This window comes from Penaeus vannamei, chromosome 13 (assembly GCF_042767895.1).
Source record: "Penaeus vannamei isolate JL-2024 chromosome 13, ASM4276789v1, whole genome shotgun sequence".
Classification (NCBI taxonomy): Eukaryota; Metazoa; Arthropoda; class Malacostraca; order Decapoda; family Penaeidae; genus Penaeus; species Penaeus vannamei.
The window spans coordinates 7,561,870-7,580,880 of record NC_091561.1 but is presented as its reverse complement, the minus strand read 5'-3'; the positions used below and the strand labels follow the sequence as shown (position 1 = coordinate 7,580,880).

Here is a 19,011-nt window from a genome sequence, read left to right as displayed (position 1 = left end):
CGCTGGGAAGTGCCCTGTCTGTCCAGGTCTAAAGAGTGTCAATTAATAATTTGACACTAAAAGATATGGTAATAGTATAAGTTTCGCAACACTTGCATCCTGTATACCCCACCATCCTTATATTAATACACCGCTGCACACATTCACTGCTTTTCATTTTACACCATTCAATTGCACTAACAGTTTCGGAAATAATATAATGAATTAAATTGACTGACGATGCACTTTAAATCAATTTGTATCTCAAACTTAATGCTGATATAATAGACATTAATACTTTCAGTAAGTATTTGATTGCGAGGGGCGGAGCCAAGTAGCCCATCACGCTCAAGTTGACCCCAACCAAACCGTGCTTTGCGATTCATGGTCGTGGTTCGTAGGAGAAACACAAACGAAATAAAAGGAAAACGGAATCGATACCTACACCTTTACACCCCATTACCCTCGAAGTTTTGCGGCCAAAGCCATTTATTAATGTTTGGTAGCTCAAGGGGCGCTTTTTGACACGATACATTATTCATACCCACAAATATTACTCACAATGTGTATGTGTGTGTGTGTGTGAGAGAGAGAGAGAGGGAGGGGGGAGAGAGTGAGAGGGAGAGGGGTGGAGGTACAGACACTAGCCTCGATAAGATGGAACTGAAACATAGCCGAACACTCACTCCTTGCTTTGCCTAGCGAATCTAAATCACCCCCTCCCCCCTTTCCTAACTATGTCCAGGTTGTTTGAACGTGGGCCACCTCTCAGGGCAAGAAGAGCGAGATCTCTCCAAGCCATATCTGGCGAGGCGACATCGCTTTTGTTGTTGGGTGTACACATGTGCGTGTGTTTATTTTGACTTGTCGCTTAACAGGAGTCCAAGAGATGCTCTACATTCACAACTTTTATAAGAAAACGTCACTTATGAATATCTAATATACCAAATGCAATTTACAAAGCACACTACTACAAACAAATTAAACAATCAAATGCATTTGAGATTTATTTATAGGCGATAAGAGAAATGCCAATCAACATGACTGGTAAAAACTGCAGCAGTGTATTATCACTGGTCGACTTCAGTCCTTAGTTAGATACTGCGCCTAAGACTGCACGCGTTTCCCCAAAGCCACAGCCCAAGGTAATGCTATGCGTATATATTTATATGTGTATCACTGCACGGGAAATTTTCTGGTATGTCATCCCCTGAAAGCATGAGAAGAATTTAATGTCTGGAAGAGAGGTAGGAGTTAAGCTAGCATTTTCGCGGCCGTGGATGTGTGTGTGTGTGTGTGTGTGTGTGTGTGTGTGTGTGTGTGTGTGTGTGTGTGTATTTTTTTTTACTCAGTTTAAGTATCTGTCTAAACACGCACACATACATACATGCACACATTAACACAAACACACATAATTTGGAATGTGAGAGATGAAAGTGTTGCAATCAAAGTTAACTAACAAGTAAGAACTTACATCCTGAGTATTTACTTACATACTTATTTACGTGACAGAGGGTTATCATCTTAAAATAGAATTATAAGTCGTTGATTACACTATCATCGCGATATGATGCAGTCAGACGCACTTTAAGCAGATAGCAATATATTTCACAGTATTTTCCTTCTAAGGCTAGTCTGTGCCCGTTTTCTTCTTACTGTAAGTAGATGACTCGATTAAGAATATCGGATATTAGGACAAAATTATAATTCACGTATCTACATCTGCATAAACATTACACTGTGTATTAAGAACAATTTTCGTACAGGAAATGTGGTGATATCCTCGAATATCTCAAGTTCTTGATGCAGACTAACCCCAGGTATTGTTTTGAAGTTAAAAAAAGGTAATTTTCTATATTACGTCCGCATAACCGATATCGACGATTTTGGTATCGTTGGATTCCTCTCACTCTATACAATGCAAATATGTAGGTTTTATTGCTCGGAAACCCCCCGTTAGCGGCAAACTTGGCCCCGATAGCGGGGCCGACGATGTCGGAGCGGCGGACGTAATACATAAAATTACCCTAATAATATAACCCCACAGTGAAAATAATCATGGTTATTCACATGATATTCCATTGCAGGGGGCCGCGCCCCCTGTGACCCCCCTGGGGGGGTTGCTGCCCCCCAACCCCCACCGAGGAAACAAAACCTCCATCACGTATTCACGGCAGGATAGAGAGCACACGAACTAGATGCGGAGCCGATAACCTACAATAACCTAGGATTTTTAAGGTACTAACCTAATTGATAGATGCCGCTAATAGTGGGGAGGGTGCTCCTTTGCCGCAGAAGGTGAAGGAGGCAGGGTGCGTCCGGCAGGAGGTCCTAGGCCGGAGGATACAGCGACGCTGCAGCACACAGGAAGTGGTGCAACCTCACATTCAGGTCCTGGTAGTGCATGAGGAACATGCACCGAGCCAGGTACCCCGCGAAGTGCTTTTTCCTGCGGCCACAGACATCTCTAACATTTCTTCCTGGCTGGTCGATATTTCGCGCAGGAAATCCGTCTCCGAGTACGAGCACCCTCCACACTCGGCCATCGCGGCGGCTATAACTGACTACAGAACGCGACGGTTATTTCGGTTAGGAATACGGATGTCGTTATTCCAGAGGACGGGAAACTCGACCTTGAGGCCATCGGTGTAACATCGAAAGAGGCGCAAAACCCTCCGACATCGACGATGATTGTGTAACGCTCTAGCCTGCCGGGAATACGTGGTGGAGGTTTTGTTTCCTCGGCGTGGGTTGGGGGGTAGCAGCCCCCCTTCCCCCTGGGGGAATCGCAGTGTGCACAGCCCCCTGCAAAGGAAAGTCATGTAAATAACCATGGTGAGTTTCACTGTGCGTTATATTATTAGTGTTATTTAACCCCGCATTTTCCCTGGAACGTTCCATGCCCTCCCTTGCTATCGGGGCCAAGTTTGTCGCTAACGGGGGTTTTCGAGCAATAAAACCTACATATTTGCATTGTATAGAGTGAGAGGAATCCAACGGTACCAAAATCGTCGATATCGGTTATGCGGACGTAATATAAAAAATTACATAAAATACATTTTCAGGAATAGTTTTTCTTTCTTCATTACATTACTTTTTTATCGGTTAAGATAAAAAGCCACTCTGGAATTTCTTCAAATCACTTTTTGAAGTTCCTTTGATCGAGTTTTTTTCTGTGTCTTTTATGAATCTGATAGTTTTTCATCATGAGTAATTTACAGTGGGAAAAATAGCCTAAGCATATCTCATTCTCCGAAAAAACACCATCAGTTTTGTTCCATAAAATGTTTCGTCTAACCTAAATGTTCCTAAGATGGCATATTCATCAATCAGGAAATTTGTTATTACTTTTTCACACACAAAAATACCACACACACACCGCATGTATTTATATATGTGTGTGTGTGTGTGTAGAGAGAGAGAGAGAGAGAGAGAGAGAGAGAGAGAGAGAGAGAGAGAGAGAGAGAGAGGGGAGAGGAGAGAGAGAAAGAGAAAGAGAGAGACGAATTGAGAGGAGCGCCATAATGACCTCCCTTCATCACATGAAATTAGTACTAAGAAGCATACAAGAATAACAACAAAAGTCTACTGATTTTCTTTTCATGGCTGAATAGCAGAAGCACCAACACAGAGCATGAGTCTCGTGACGCTAGCGCTGCTGTGCGTGGCGGTGGCTGCGCTGTGGGCGTACTCGAAATGGCGCCACAGCTACTGGGCCTCGAGGGGTGTGCCGACGCCGCCGTACGTCCCTATCCTTGGTCACATGCATCAGTCGCTCTCGAAGGAAGGGAAATGGAAGTATGATTCAGTGGTAATGGCTGTTTGTCTTTATTTGCCTTCTTATGTTCATCAGAAGTGTGTCGCGGGATTTTAGGAAGAGCAGGGAAAAACATTGGAATATTTAGAAATAGACCTGCTGAATTTATTTATAGGAAAGAAAACAAGAATTTAGCATCTGAATGCTATTGGTCCTTATTTCTCCAATGGCAAAGGACCCTTGATGGATGAGAGATTTACTAGAATATGTTGAAAGGTATTAATGAGAATGAATATCTTTACAATACTAAAGATACATTTGACCGGTTTCTAATACATTGTCAGAAATACATGTATTTCTGACTAAGATATATTCGAAACCGGTCAAATTGTGATTGTGGAGATATTTATTCCCATTCATACCTTTCTACATTTGTCAACATGAATACGGTTAATTACTAGAATATATAAATGAGTAAGATAAATTCTGTACATGACTTTCAACAACAATAAGTGACCTGAATGGCTACTAAGGTGCCTGATGGATGATTGCCTAAGAGATGGGTTCTCATTAATTCATTGATAGCAATAACTAACATTTAAGAAGAAGTGGACTTTTATTTAGGCGATATTTGCCGAGGTTCAACTAAGCAAACATTTTTGTTCAATCATGTATATTCTTTTCATAAAACCTAAAAGATGCCCCCAAATGTTTGGCCACGTCCCAGATCCTGAACTATATATATATATATATATATATATATATATATATATATATATATATATATATATATATATATATTTATGTGTGTGTGTGTGTGTGTGTGTGTGTACGGACTGTAGTGTGAGTTTTGTTAGATATGACTGTTTAAATTAAGATATTTGTTACTCTACCTTTAAACAGGCATTTAATAGCTTTTGATGTCATATAAAATCGAATGGTGTTCATTTATAATTTTAATGATGCCATTGACAAATCAAGTAGCGAAATGGGATAAATTAAGAACGTTAAAAATCGCTACAGCATCGTCAGTTAAATGTTTGAAGGGCGAGGACAGACATAGAAAAAGGTAATTCACTTAAAACAGTCTTCATAATTACAATAATGTTTTTTCTAAGTATCAAAACATGAATGTATCTGCACTGTATAAGACACGGATATATATATATATATATATATATATATATATATATATATATATATATATATATATATATATATATACTCTAGTTCATTAACGGGAATATTTTGTCTAAATCTCCTTCCAGGCTTATCACAAATATGGCGGATCGAAGTTTTGTGGACTGTATGAATTCTTTACGCCGGTCCTGCTGGTGGGGGATCCCGACCTCCTCAAACACATCCTCGTGAAGGACTTTGACCACTTCGTCGACAGAATGACTTTAACATTGTCTCACGAAAAAGACAAGATGACGGCTCAAATGTTGTCGTCAAAGAAAGGAGAAGAATGGAAACAGCTGAGAGCCATCATGAGTCCGACCTTCTCTTCGGGCAAAATGAAGGGAATGTTTCCTCTTGTGTGTGAAAAGGCCGACGCCTTCGTCGCTTTCTCTCTCAATGACTCGCGAGGGAAACCCTATGTTGATATGAAATACAATTTTGGTCGCTTTACCATAGACACTATTGCCTCTTGCGCCTTTGGCATCGAGTGCAATTCACTTGTAGACGAAGACGCCGAATTCCCCAAAAGAGCTGACAAATTTTTCGAGGCAACTCCTTTCGATATTCTTAAATTCTTATTTATGAATACGTTACCTAGCCTAGCAAAGTTGCTCAACCTCCGGTTCACTCATCCTGAAGCTGATTTCCTGGAGGAAGTTGTAAGACACACAATAAAGGAAAGACTGAAAGGAGAAAGACGTGGGGATTTCCTGGACTTACTCTTGGAAGCTCGCAATTCTGATGGCGCCGCCAAGGAAGTGAAGGAAACTGGAGTTGATAGTACTACCAAGTCAAAATATCGTAAGTACTGGGTTCATAACTTTCTATTCTCATACCAAATATTGCAAGATGTTATTTCACCATAATATCGGCATTAGTGAAAGGAAAACAGCCACAATAATAAATGAAAATAATGCTTTGCGTTTCGAAATCTTCACAAGTTACTGTTCAGACGAATAATCAACCGAAATAGACCATTTTTGTGTACACGTTATTGTGTTCATATTAGTAATCTGGTCTGGATCTCCCAAACAGTGCTGGATGACATCACCATCGCCTCCCAGTGCATGTTGTTCCTCATTGCTGGCTATGAAACCACAGCTGCTACCCTAGGCTTTGCTGCCTTTCAGTTGGCTAAGAATCCAAGTGCACAAGAAAAACTCCGTCAAGAGATCCAAGATTTGGTTCATGAAGAAGGTGATATTACTTACCAAGGGGTCATGGAAGCTAAATACCTCGATGCATGTTTGATGGGTAAGTTCCAACATTCAACTGAATTCTGCATTTTTCTGTTACAGTGACAATAAGTTGCCAATGAAAAGCATTTAGGTCTCTGAAATGCGACAATATAGTCATCATAGCTACCTTATACCTAATAGAACCTTATGTTACAGAAGGGTTGGTATTTTAGGTTTTTAATTGGTCTCGTTCTGATTCATGTCTCGAATAGTTGTTCCAGAATTTATATGGATTCACTGTGAGATGATTTTATTACCGAAAGGGATGGAATATGCTTTGCAATAATCGGATTAGCCACACACGCCCAAAAGTAGTTGGAAAATCAGGGATACAGTTTTGTTGCGTTAACAACTTTATTTCAAAAGTTATCTTTTCTTGCATGATTTCCTTACATATTTATGTGTAACTACTTGTGTGTCTCTGCCCCTGCTCTGGTCTCCCTGTCTGTCTCTATAGATGTATAGATATACTTGTACTATATATATTTATATATACGTATAGATAGATATAGATATATACATATACATTTATTCAACAGAAACACTACGCCTGTTTCCTCCCGCACCATTTATAGAACGAATATGCACACGTGACTATCGGTAAGTAGCAATGCTAAAATCCGTGAATTCCACAACTAGAAAATACAAGTTAACGTTGCCATTGTAGGGCAATGCAATTTCTGTCATGCAATAATTATAGCTAATTAGGTATTCCATGGATGTTTTTGGTACTGCTGGAAAGTAACTCAGATGCTCAAAACTAAAATGCCAACATTTCCTTATGAATCATATTCTCATTTTCATATCATGTACCATTTTTCAAAATTGGGCTAGCTTCGAATGAGTAGTGTCGAAATGGTTTGATGAATAACAATTATATTGCTTTCATATGTATATGGGTGAGCAGATAGTGGAGTAATAGTTCCCAGAAAATGCGAAAATAGCTTGTGGGTGGCTGGGATAGTCTGGGAATATCGTTAGTAATTGTAATAGGAATGATCTCTTGTTAGGTTATTTCTACCGTTTATTTTCCCATGCTTACTAATGCCTTGGCACCGCAGGCTTCCTGGCACTGACCTGACGATCAAGGCTGGTGACAAAATACAGTGCCCTGTCTGGAGTATCCACCATGACCCTAAGTACTGGCCCGAGCCAAATGAGTTTCGTCCGGAGCGCTTTTTGCCCGAGAACAGGGCCAGCATGAAGAACTTCGCCCACTTGCCTTTTGGAATAGGACCCAGGAACTGCCTTGGTGAGTCTTTAGGATTTTGAACTGTGTAAGGAGGGGAGAGAAAGAATCTGATTAGCTTGTATACATTTGCAGGATTTGATAAGTTTTGATGGAATCTTATATTTTCCAGCCATGAGGTTTGCCCTAATGGAAGCCAAGGTTGTCTTGTCGAAACTGTTGCTTGCGGGAGAGCTGCACCCTGCACCAGGACACGAAGAAATCGTGCTGGAGCCTGGATTGGGTATCATTAGGGTCAAGGGTGGTGTCAAGGTTACCCTGAAGGCACTCTAGAATTAAAGAAATGGACGTCGGATCCTCAGTGCTGTGTAAAAGAAACAACTTCCACTGCCATTAAAGTACGGTGTTTGTCATGCACTGCAACTCTTATATACATAGTTTCTTTTTCTCTCTTCCGCTTGGTAGACTGTCAGGTTAGATCACAGTGAAAGAACTTTTTCTTTTAAAGAATACCTATAATTGATTCACTATACAATGAAAACTTGTTGAACTTGTGATAACATATCATTAACAGTAAAATAAAATGAATGCTTCATAAATGTCATTATCCAGAGCCCAACTATACATTGTAAATATAAAATTTTTAACTGCATATAGCCATTAGAAGGTCATGTGCTCAGTCCATGTCATGTGTGAATGAACGAGTAGAGGGACACTGTTCCCTTTACTATTCTTAAGTAATATATACCTCCCTACGTGTAGTGCACTGTGAACAGTGTATTTGATTTACATTATTGGGTGTTCATAGTTGTGAACAGGTTTGGTGGTGCCTGAGTTTTGCCGATTAAATAGAAAGGTAACAATTTAACAGCGTAATAAAGTCATCATTTACCATGTGAGATAGTAGTCATCATTTAACAAGCAAAGTGAAGACCTGAATAATTACTAATTAACAGTTCATAGATTCTCTAAACCGCCAGGAAGGAGAATTTGATTAACCATTTGAATTCCAGAACCTACAAAAGATGCAACATGTTTACAAACATTTTCAATCAGGGAAAAGAGTATAAATATAAGACATTAGACCAAAAAGGCAGTACGACATCAGGACAATAATTAACAAGGTTTGGGTAAGGCTGTCCTGTTACATTTAGAAGCCCCGTTCGTCTTCCATAGATAATAGCTGATTGGATTATATACAGTATTCGTTTTATTATTCATACTTTTTTATAATCAGTAATAATCTGTATGATGTTGAAAATTGGGAACGTAAGAAGATAGCTCATTTAAGAGCATTTACATTTCCGAAAGAACGTTAATAGGTTGAGGTCAAGATACTAAAATGTTCGAATCTAGTCTCATATTTTTTATTAAAAAATATGAAAGAAACAACCAGTCATTGAGGTCAAAATATTATGATGTTCAAATCTAGTCTCGTCATATTTTTTACTTTAAAAAATCTGAATGAAACAACCAATCATAAAGTACAGCACAATTCCAATAAGATTATTATATCCTCCACATATCCGACTTCGAATAGTATATATATACACATCTATACATCCTCTTTAAAATGCTAATACATTTAAACAGTCTCTCAGAAGAACTGGATAATCGTCAGTACATTCATAATGCATTAAACACAAAATTGGAATTACTCCTTTTTCATTTCCGGAAGGAAGCTGTTTTCTAGTTGTTATTGCGAATGTTGACGACTTTCGTTTGTGTGAATTGTCTATATCAATTAACATTACTCTAGGCCAGGTAAAGCAGCCAAGAGTATACACGGGGTTGTTATAGGCTAATAATGATAATAATTAAACCTATGTGTATAGTGTTTATACATATACACATATGTTAGGCTAGATAAGTCTATCCCCCCAGGTAAAGAATGGGCTTGGCTACAGTATATCCCCTCCTTTTTTCATGTAAAAGGTATATTACTATATTGCCAGAAGATAGCAGTGGGTGTTGATGCAGATCATGCAGTGATATCGCAACTATAGATATTTCTTGTACATGTAATTCTACAGACCCCAAAATATTTAACTTGAATTTAAATATATATTCACACGGGCTACCTTGCAGAAGCATTCTATCATAAATCCTTTTATTAACCGTAAAGGCCAACATATTTCGATTTTTTTTTTTATATGCATATCTTTGTTGTTTATACCCTGGACAAGAATTCACTTTATTATGGTCAGAATTCAATATTACTTTTCTTTTGTCAATCTGTGACTCATCACAAATTTGTTTAGTCAGTTTGTAATAATAATTACAACAATAACTACATTTAGATTAGTGATGTATATATATATATATATATATATATATATATATATATTTGTGTGTGTGGTATTCTGTAGTGTTCAATCGTGTCGCTGTTTCTTTGTAGATTATGTTTATATGTGCAAATGCTCAGAATGCGCAGTGTAAATATCACTGTAAGGTTGGCCATACCTCTTTGTTAGATTAAGATATTTAAATGGTAAGAATTTGTTAAACATGAATTCAAAGACATGTTAGAAAATAAGGTACAGAAATATTTTTTACGTTAAAGGAATGTAAATTATTGTTTACATAGGCCTACAGTCAAGGCTGACGGAATATCCCCTTAGCCTTGGGTAGAGTGAAGCTTGACTCGGCCCTTCGCGGGGTGAGTGAGCAAGCGTGAACTGGGAAAGGGGTTCGCTGGGAAGTGCCCTGTCTGTCCAGGTCTAAAGAGTGTCAATTAATAATTTTATACTACGGTAATAGTATAAGTTTCGCTACACTTGCATCCTGTATACCCCACCATCCTTATATTAATACACCGCTGCACACATTCACTGCATTTCATTTTACACCATTCAATTGCACTAACAGTTTCGGAAATAATATAATGAATCAAGTTGACTGACGATGCACTGTAAATCAATTTGTATCTCAAACTTAATGCTGATATAATAGACATTAATACTTTCAGTAAGTATTTGATTGCGAGGGGCGGAGCCAAGTAGCCCATCACGCTCAAGTTGACCCCAACCAAACCGTGCTTTGCGATTCATGGTCGTGGTTCGTAGGAGAAACACAAACGAAATAAAAGGAAAACGGAATCGATACCTACACCTTTACACCCCATTACCCTCGAAGTATTGCGGCCAAAGCCATTTATTAATGTTTGGTAGCTCAAGAGGCGCTTTTTGACACGATACATTATTCATACCCACAAATATTACTCACAATGTGTATGTGTGTGTGAGAGAGAGAGAGAGAGAGAGAGAGAGAGAGAGAGAGAGAGAGAGAGAGAGGGAGGGGGGAGAGAGTGAGAGGGAGAAGGGTGGGGGTACAGACACTAGCCTCGATAAGATGGAACTGAAACATAGCCGAACACTCACTCCTTGCTTTGCCTAGCGAATCTAAATCACCCCCTCCCCCCTTTCCTATGTCCAGGTTGTTTGAACGTGGGCCACCTCTCAGGGCAAGAAGAGCGAGATCTCTCCAAGCCATATCTGGCGAGGCGACATCGCTTTTGTTGTTGGGTGTACACATGTGCGTGTGTTTATTTTGACTTGTCGCTTAACACGAGTCCAAGAGATGCTCTACATTCACAACTTTTATAAGAAAACGTCACTTATGAATATCTAATATACCAAATGCAATTTACAAAGCACACTACCACAAACAAATTAAACAATCAAATGCATTTGAGATTTATTTATAGGCGATAAGAGAAATGCCAATCAACATGACTGGTAAAAACTGCAGCAGTGTATTATCACTGGTCGACTTCAGTCCTTAGTTAGATACTGAGCCTAAGACTGCACGCGTTTCCCCAAAGCCACAGCCCAAGGTAATGCTATGCGTATATATTTATATGTGTATCACTGCACGGGAAACTTTCTGGTATGTCATCCCCTGAAAGTATGAGAGGAATTTAATGTCTGGAAGAGAGGTAGGAGTCATGCTTGTATTTACGTGCCCGTGTGTGTATGTTTTTTTTTTCAGTTTAAGTATCTGTCTAAACACGCACACATACATACATACACACATTGACGCAAACAAACACATAATTTGGAATGTGAGATGAAAGTGTTGCAATCAAAGTTAACTAACAAGTAAGAACTTACTTCCTGAATATTTACTTACATACATACTTATTTACGTGACAGAGGATTATGATCTTAAAATAGAATTATAAGCCGTTGATTACACTATCATCGCGATATGATGCAGTCAAATGCACTTTAAACAGATAACAGTATATTTCTCAGTATTTTCCTTCTAAGGCTAGTCTGTGCCCGTTTTCTTCTTACTGTAAGTAGATGACTCGATTAAGAATATCGGATATTAGGACAAAATTATAATTCACGTATCTACATCCGCATAAACATTATACTGTGTATTAAGAACAAATTTCGTACAGGAAATGTGGTGATATCCTCGAATATCTCAAGTTCTTGATGCAGACTAACCCCACGTATTGATTTGAAGTAAAGAAAAAAAATAAGGTAATTTTCTATATTACGTCCGCAAAACCGATATCGACGATTTTGGTATCGTTGGATTCCTCTCACTCTATACAATGCAAATATGTAGGTTTTATTGCTCGGAAACCTCCCGTTAGCGGCAATCTTGGCCCCGATAGTGGGGGCGACGATGTCGGAGCGGCGGACGTAATACATAAAATTACCCTAATAACATAACCCCACAGTGTAAATATTTATGGTTATTCACATGATTTTCCATTGCAGGGGGCCGCGCCCCCTGCGACTCCTCCTCGGGGGGTGGGGGGGGGCTACCCCCAACCCCCGCCGAGGAAGTCATGTGAAAAACCATGTTAGTTTCACTGTGCGTTATATTATTAGTGTTATTTAACCCCGCATTTTCCCTGGAACCTTCTATGCGCCCCCTTGCTATCGGGGCCAAGTTTGCCGCTAACGGGGGGTTTCCGAGCAATAAAACCTACATATTTGCATTGTATAGAGCAAGAGGAATCCAACGATACCAAAATCGTCGATATTGGTTATGCGACGTAATATAGAAAAAAAAATCAGGAATAGTTTTTCTTTCTTCAGTACATTACTTTTTTTTTTTTTTATATCGGTTGAGATAAAAAGCCACTGGAATTTCTTCAAATCACTTTTTGAAGTTCCTTTGATGGAGTTTTTTTTTCTGTATGTCTATTATGAATTTACAGTGGGAAAAATAGCCTAAGCATATCTCAGTCTCCGAAAAAACACCATCAGTTTTGTTCCATAAAAAGTTTCGTCTAACCTAAATGTTCCTAAGATGGCATATTCATCAATCAGGAAATTTGTTATTACTTTTTTCACACACAAAAATACCACACACACACGCATGTATTTATGTATATGTGTGTGTGTGTAGAGAGAGAGAGAGAGAGAGAGAGAGAGAGAGAGAGAGAGAGAGAGAGAGAGAGAGAGAGAGAGAGAGAGAGAGAGAGAGAGAGAGAGAGAGAGAGAGAGACGAATTGAGAGGAGCGCCATAATGACCTCCCTTCATCACATGAAGTTAATACAAAGAAGCATGCAAGAATAACAACAAAATTCTACTGATTTTCTTTTCATGGCTGAAAAGCAGAAGCACCAACACAGAGCATGAGTCTCGTGACGCTAGCGCTGCTGTGCGTGGCGGTGGCTGCGCTGTGGGCGTACTCGAAATGGCGCCACAGCTACTGGGCCTCGAGGGGTGTGCCGACGCCGCCGTACGTCCCTATCCTTGGTCACATGCATCAAGCGCTCTCGAGGGAAGGGAAATGGAAGTATGATTCAGTGGTAATGGCTGTTTGTCTTTTTTGTATTCTTATGTTTATCAGAATTCCAAATTACTTCGTCCAGTATAGTGTGTCGCGGGATTTTAGGAAGAGCAGGGAAAAAAACATTGGAATATTTAGAAATAGACCTGCTGAATTTATTTATAGGAAAGAAAATAATTTAGCGTCATCATGCTATTTGTCCTTATTTTTCCAATGGCAGAGGAGGGGGGGGGGATTACCGCCTCTCCCCCCGGACTCTTGATGGATGGGAGATTTACTAGAATATGTTGAAAGGTATGAATGAAAATGAATATCTTTACAATACTAAAGATACATTTGACCGGTTTCTAATACATTGTCAGAAATACATGTATTTCTGACGAAGATATATTCGAAAATGGTCAAATACATCTCTTGCATTGTGATTGTTGAGATATTTATTCTCATTCATACCTTTCTACATTTGTCAACATGAATACGGTTCATTACTAGAATATATAAATGAGTAAGATGAATTCTGTACATGACTTTCAACAACAATAAGTGACCTGAATGGCTACTAAGGTGCCTGATGGATGATTGCCTAAGAGATGGGTTCTCATTAATTCACTGATAGCAATAACTAACATTTAGGAAGTGGACTTTTATTTAGGCAATATTTGCCGAGGTTCAACTAAGCAAACATTTTTGTTTAATCATGTATATTCTTTTCATAAAACCTAAAAGATGCCCCCAAATGTTTGGCCACGTCCCAGATCCTGAACTATATATATATATATATATATATATATATATATATATATATATATATATATATGTGTGTGTGTGTGTGTGTGTGTGTGTGTGTGTGTGTGTGTGTGTGTGTGTGTGTACGAACTGGATTGTGAGTTTTGTTAGATATGACTGTTTAAATTAAGATATTTGTTGCTCTACCTTTAAACACGTATTTAATAGCTTTTGATATATAAAATCGAATGGTGTTCATTTATAATTTTAATTATGCCATTGACTAATCAAGTAGCGATATGGGATAAATTAAGAACGTTAAAAATCGCTACAGCATTGTCAGTTAAATGTTTGACGGGCGAGGACAGACAGAAAAAGATAATTCACTTACAACAGTCTTCATAATTACAATAATGTTTTTTCTAAGTATCAAAACATGAATGTATCTGCACTGCATAAGACACGGATATATATATATATATATATATATATATATATATATATATATATATATATATATACACTCTAGTTCATTAACGAGAATATTTTGTCTAAATCTCCTTCCAGGCTTATCACAAATATGGCGGATCGAAGTTTTGTGGACTGTATGAATTCTTTACGCCTGTCCTGCTGGTGGGGGATCCCGACCTCCTCAAACACATCCTCGTGAAGGACTTTGACCACTTCGTCGACAGAATGACTTTAGCATTGCCACACGAAAAAGACAAGATGACGGCTCAAATGTTGTCGTTAAAGAAAGGAGAAGAATGGAAACAGCTGAGAGCCATCATGAGTCCGACCTTCTCTTCGGGCAAAATGAAGGGAATGTTTCCTCTTGTGTGTGAAAAGGCCGACGCCTTCGTCGCTTTCTCTCTCAATGACTCGCGAGGGAAACCCTATGTTGATATGAAATTCAATTTTGGTCGCTTTACCATAGACACTATTGCCTCTTGCGCCTTTGGCATCGAGTGCAATTCACTTGTAGACGAAGACGCCGAATTCCCCAAAAGAGCTGACAAAATTTTCGAGGCAACTCCTTTCGATATTCTAAAATTCTTATTTATGAATACGTTACCTAGCCTAGCAAAGTTGCTCAACCTCCGGTTCACTCATCCTGAAGCTGATTTCCTGGAGGAAGTTGTAAGGCACACAATAAAGGAAAGACTGAAAGGAGAAAGACGTGGTGATTTCCTGGACTTACTCTTGGAAGCTCGCAATTCTGATGGCGCCGCCAAGGAAGTGAAGGGAACTGGAGTTGATAGTACTACCAAGTCAAAATATCGTAAGTACTGGGTTCATAACTTTCTATTCTCACACCAAATATTGCAAGATGTTATTTCACCATAATATCGGCATTAGTGAAAGGAAAACAGCCACAATAATAAATGAAAATAATGCTTTGCGTTTCGAACTCTTCAGAAGTTACACGTTATTGTGTTCACATTAGTAATCTGGTCTGGATCTCCCAAACAGTGCTGGATGACACCACCATCGCCTCCCAGTGCCTGTTGTTCCTCGTTGCTGGCTATGAAACCACAGCTACTACTCTAGGCTTTGCTGCCTTTCAGTTGGCTAAGAATCCAAGTGCACAAGAAAAACTCCGTCAAGAGATCCAAGATTTGGTTCATGAAGAAGGTGATATTACTTACCAAGGGGTCATGGAAGCTAAATACCTCGATGCATGTTTGATGGGTAAGTTCCAACATTCAACTGAATTCTGCATTTTTCTGTTACAGTGACAATAAGTTGCCAATGAAAAGCATTTAGGTCTCTGAAATGCGACAATATAGTCATCATAGCTACCTTATACCTAATAGAACCTTATGTTACAGAAGGGTTGGTATTTTAGGTTTTTCATTGGTCTCGTTCTGATTCATGTCTCGTATAGTTGTTCCAGAATGTATATGGATTCACTGTGAGATGATTTTATTTCCGAAAGGGATGGAATATGCCTTGCAATAATCGGATTAGCCACACACGCCCAAAAGTAGTTGGAAAATCAGGGATACAGTTTTATTGCGTTAACAACTTTGCATGATTTTCTAACAATGTTTTTCTGTGTAACTACATGTGTGTGTGTGTGTGTCTGCCCCTGCTCTGGTCTCCCCTGTCTCTGTCTCTCTCTATAGATGTATAGATATACTTAAACTATATATATGTATATATATGTTTAGATATATAGATATAGATATATACATATACATTTATTCAACAGAAACACTACGCCTGTTTCCTCCCGCACCATTTATAGAACGAGTGTGCACACGTGACTATCGGTAAGTAGAAATGCTAAAATCCATGAATTCCACAACTAGGAAATACAAATTAACGTCATTGTAGGGCAATGAAATCGCTGTCATGCAATAATTATAGCTACTTAGGTATTCCATGGATGTTTTGGGTACTGCCAGAAAGTAACTCAGATGCTCAAAACTAAAATGCCAACACTTCCTTATGAATCATATTCTCATTTGCATATAATTTTTCAAAATTAGGCTAGCTTCGAATGAGTAGTGTCGAAATGGTTTGATGAATAACAATTATATTGCTTTCATATGTATATGTGTGAGCAGATAGTGGAGTAATAGTTCCCAGAAAATGCGAAAATAGCTTGTGGGTGACTTGGATAGTCTGGGAATGTCGTTAGTTATTGCAATGGCAACGATCTCTTGTTAGGTTATCTGTAACGTTTATTTTCCCACGCTCACTAATACCTTGGCACCGCAGGCTTCCTGGCACTGACCTGACGATCAAGGCTGGTGACAAAATACAGTGTCCTGTCTGGAGTATCCACCATGACCCTAAGTACTGGCCCGAGCCAAATGAGTTTCGTCCGGAGCGCTTTTTGCCCGAGAACAGGGCCAGCCAAAAGAACTTCGCCCACATGCCTTTTGGAATAGGACCCAGGAACTGCCTTGGTGAGTCTTTAGGATTTTGAACTGTGTAAGGAGGGGAGAGAAAGAATCTGATTAGCTTGTATACATTTGCAGGATTTGATAAGTTTTGATGGAATCTTATATTTTCCAGCCATGAGGTTTGCCCTAATGGAAGCCAAGGTTGTCTTGTCGAAACTGTTGCTTGCGGGAGAGCTGCACCCTGCACCAGGACACGAAGAAATCGTGCTGGAGCCTGGAATGGGTATCATTAGGGCCAAGGGTGGAGTCAAGGTTACCCTGAAGGCACTCTAGAATTAAAGAAATGGACGTCGGATCCTCAGAGCTGTGTAAAAGAAACAACTTCCACTGCCATTAAAGTACGGTGTTTGTCATGCACTGCAACTCATATACATAGTTTCTTTTTCTCTTTCGCTTGTCAAATCACAGTGAAAGAACTTTTTCTTTTAAAGAATACCTAGAATTGATTCACTATACAATGAAAACTTGTTGAACTTGTGATAACATATCATTAACAGTAAAATAAAATGAATGCTTCATAAATGTCATTATCCAGAGCCCAACTATTCATTGTAAATATAAAATTTAACTGCATATAGCCATTAGAAGGTCATGTGCTCAGTCCATGCAACCATGGACAATGTCATGTGTGAATGAATGAGTCTAGGGACACTGTTCCCTTTACTATTCTTAAGTAATATATACCTCCCTACGCTCATCGTGTAGTGCACTGTGAACAGTGTATTTGATTTACATTATTGGGTGTTCGTAGTTGTGAACAGGGTTGGTGGTGCCTGAGTTTTGCCGATTAAGTAGAAAGGTAACAATTTAACAGCGTAATAGAGTCATCATTTACCATGTGAGATAGTAGTCATCATTTAACAAGCAAAGTGAAGACCTGAATAGTTACTAATTAACAGTTCATAGATTCTCTAAACCGCCAGGAAGAATTTGATTAACCATTTGAATTCCAGAACCTACAAAAGATGCAACATGTTTACAAACATTTTCAATCAGGGAAAAGGGTATAAATATAAGACATAAGACCAAAAAGGCAGTACGACATGGGGACAATAATTAACAAGGTTTGGGTAAGGCTGTCCTGTTACATTTAGAAGCCCCGTTCGTCTTCCATAGATAATTGCTGATTGGATTATATACAGTATTCGTTTTATTATTCATACTTTTTTATAATCAGTAATAATCTGTATGATGTTGAAAATTGGGAACGTAAGAAGATAGCTCATTTAAGAGCATTTACATTTCCGAAAGAACGTTAATAGGTTGAGGCCAAGATATTAAAATGTTCGTTTCTAGTCTCATATTTTTTATTTAAAAATATGAAACAACCAGTCATTGAGGTCAAAATATTATGATGTTCAAATCTAGTCTCGTCATATTTTTTACTTAAGAAAATATGAAAGAAACAACCAGTTATAAAGCACAGCACAATTTCAATAATATTAATATATCAGAAGCATTCTATCATAAATCATTTTATATACCGTACAGGCCGCCATATTTTGAAAATTTTATATGCATATCTCTGGTTTATACTCTGGACAAGGATTCACTTTATTATGGTCAGAATTGAATATTATCTTTTGTCAATTTGTGACTCATCACGAATTTGAATAGTAAGTTTGTAATAATAATTACAACAATAACTGCATTTAGATTAGTGATATATATATATATATATATATATATATATATATATATATATATATATATATATATATATATATTGTGTGTGTGTGTGTGTGTGTGTTATTCTGTACCCATAATGTTCAATCGTGTCGCTACGGGGCTGAGCTCGTTAATTGTCTAACAGTCTCCTTCGTTCAACCACTGAACTGAGACTGGGACGGCTGGCAGCACGACCGTTGCAGGGACGGAGGATCGCTGGCTGGTGAAGTAAACAAACGTATGGCCGGTAGGTCTGCATCGGTGGTCATTTGTGGTATTGCAGTGTAGAAATTATTTCGAATAAAGATATAACGAGAGACAAGCATCCTTTTTTCCTTCGCCTTGCAACCACAGTAATGATATTAATAATACTTATTATTATTATTATCATTCATATCGAAAGGATTTCAAACAAAGATATAACGAAAGGCAAGCATCCTTTTTTGTTTCGCCTTGCAATCACAATAATAATGATGATAATAATTATTATTATCATTCATATTATCGGCATGTATATTAATTTCAAAACAAAACTAACCTTAATTATGAAATTAGTATTACTAATTAAGATTTATTCTGATTGGTAACAGATATAT

At 38.4% G+C, this 19,011-nt stretch overlaps 2 protein-coding genes across 16 annotated transcripts; both read left to right on the top strand.

Moving 5' to 3' along the window:
* Positions 1-977: 977 nt before the first annotated feature.
* On the top strand, positions 978-7,774 carry LOC113820982 (cytochrome P450 9e2). 8 transcript variants are annotated; one of them, XM_070128828.1, is made up of 7 exons: positions 978-1,124; positions 3,597-3,777; positions 5,005-5,719; positions 5,954-6,172; positions 6,696-6,756; positions 7,218-7,408; positions 7,518-7,774. In XM_070128828.1, the coding sequence occupies exons 2-7, from the start codon at positions 3,676-3,678 to the stop codon at positions 7,676-7,678; spliced, it is 1,449 nt and encodes a 482-aa protein (XP_069984929.1). In that variant the 5' UTR covers positions 978-1,124; positions 3,597-3,675; the 3' UTR covers positions 7,679-7,774. The 8 variants fall into 8 exon arrangements, with proteins under 8 accessions (XP_069984929.1, XP_069984925.1, XP_069984930.1 ...); XM_070128824.1 differs by having other exon boundaries at positions 3,597-3,790; XM_070128829.1 differs by having other exon boundaries at positions 1,027-1,124; positions 3,594-3,777.
* Positions 7,775-11,027: 3,253 nt separating this feature from the next.
* Positions 11,028-17,269, top strand: LOC113822606 (cytochrome P450 9e2). Of its 8 annotated transcripts, none has more exons than XM_070128818.1 (7): positions 11,028-11,180; positions 12,932-13,112; positions 14,400-15,114; positions 15,306-15,524; positions 16,048-16,108; positions 16,560-16,750; positions 16,860-17,269. In XM_070128818.1, exons 2-7 carry the CDS (start codon positions 13,011-13,013, stop codon positions 17,018-17,020), a joined length of 1,449 nt encoding a protein of 482 aa, XP_069984919.1. In that variant the 5' UTR covers positions 11,028-11,180; positions 12,932-13,010; the 3' UTR covers positions 17,021-17,269. The 8 variants fall into 8 exon arrangements, with proteins under 8 accessions (XP_069984919.1, XP_069984915.1, XP_069984920.1 ...); XM_070128814.1 differs by having other exon boundaries at positions 12,932-13,125; XM_070128819.1 differs by having other exon boundaries at positions 11,075-11,180; positions 12,929-13,112.
* Positions 17,270-19,011: the final 1,742 nt, after the last annotated feature.

What these genes read in the sequence shown, in the direction of transcription:
- LOC113820982 (XM_070128822.1), top strand. An exon ending in TACTACCAAGTCAAAATATC is followed by an intron (nt 5,720 to 5,953) that starts GTAAGTACTGGG and finishes TCTCCCAAACAG; the next exon opens with TGCTGGATGACATCACCATC. An exon ending in AGGACCCAGGAACTGCCTTG is followed by an intron (nt 7,409 to 7,517) that starts GTGAGTCTTTAG and finishes TATATTTTCCAG; the next exon opens with CCATGAGGTTTGCCCTAATG.
- LOC113822606 (XM_070128814.1), top strand. Translation starts at nt 12,949, where the DNA reads ATGAGTCTCGTGACGCTAGCGCTGCTGTGCGTGGCGGTGGCTGCGCTG. An exon ending in AATGGAAGTATGATTCAGTG is followed by an intron (nt 13,126 to 14,399) that starts GTAATGGCTGTT and finishes ATCTCCTTCCAG; the next exon opens with GCTTATCACAAATATGGCGG. An exon ending in CCTCGATGCATGTTTGATGG is followed by an intron (nt 15,525 to 16,047) that starts GTAAGTTCCAAC and finishes TTTATTCAACAG; the next exon opens with AAACACTACGCCTGTTTCCT.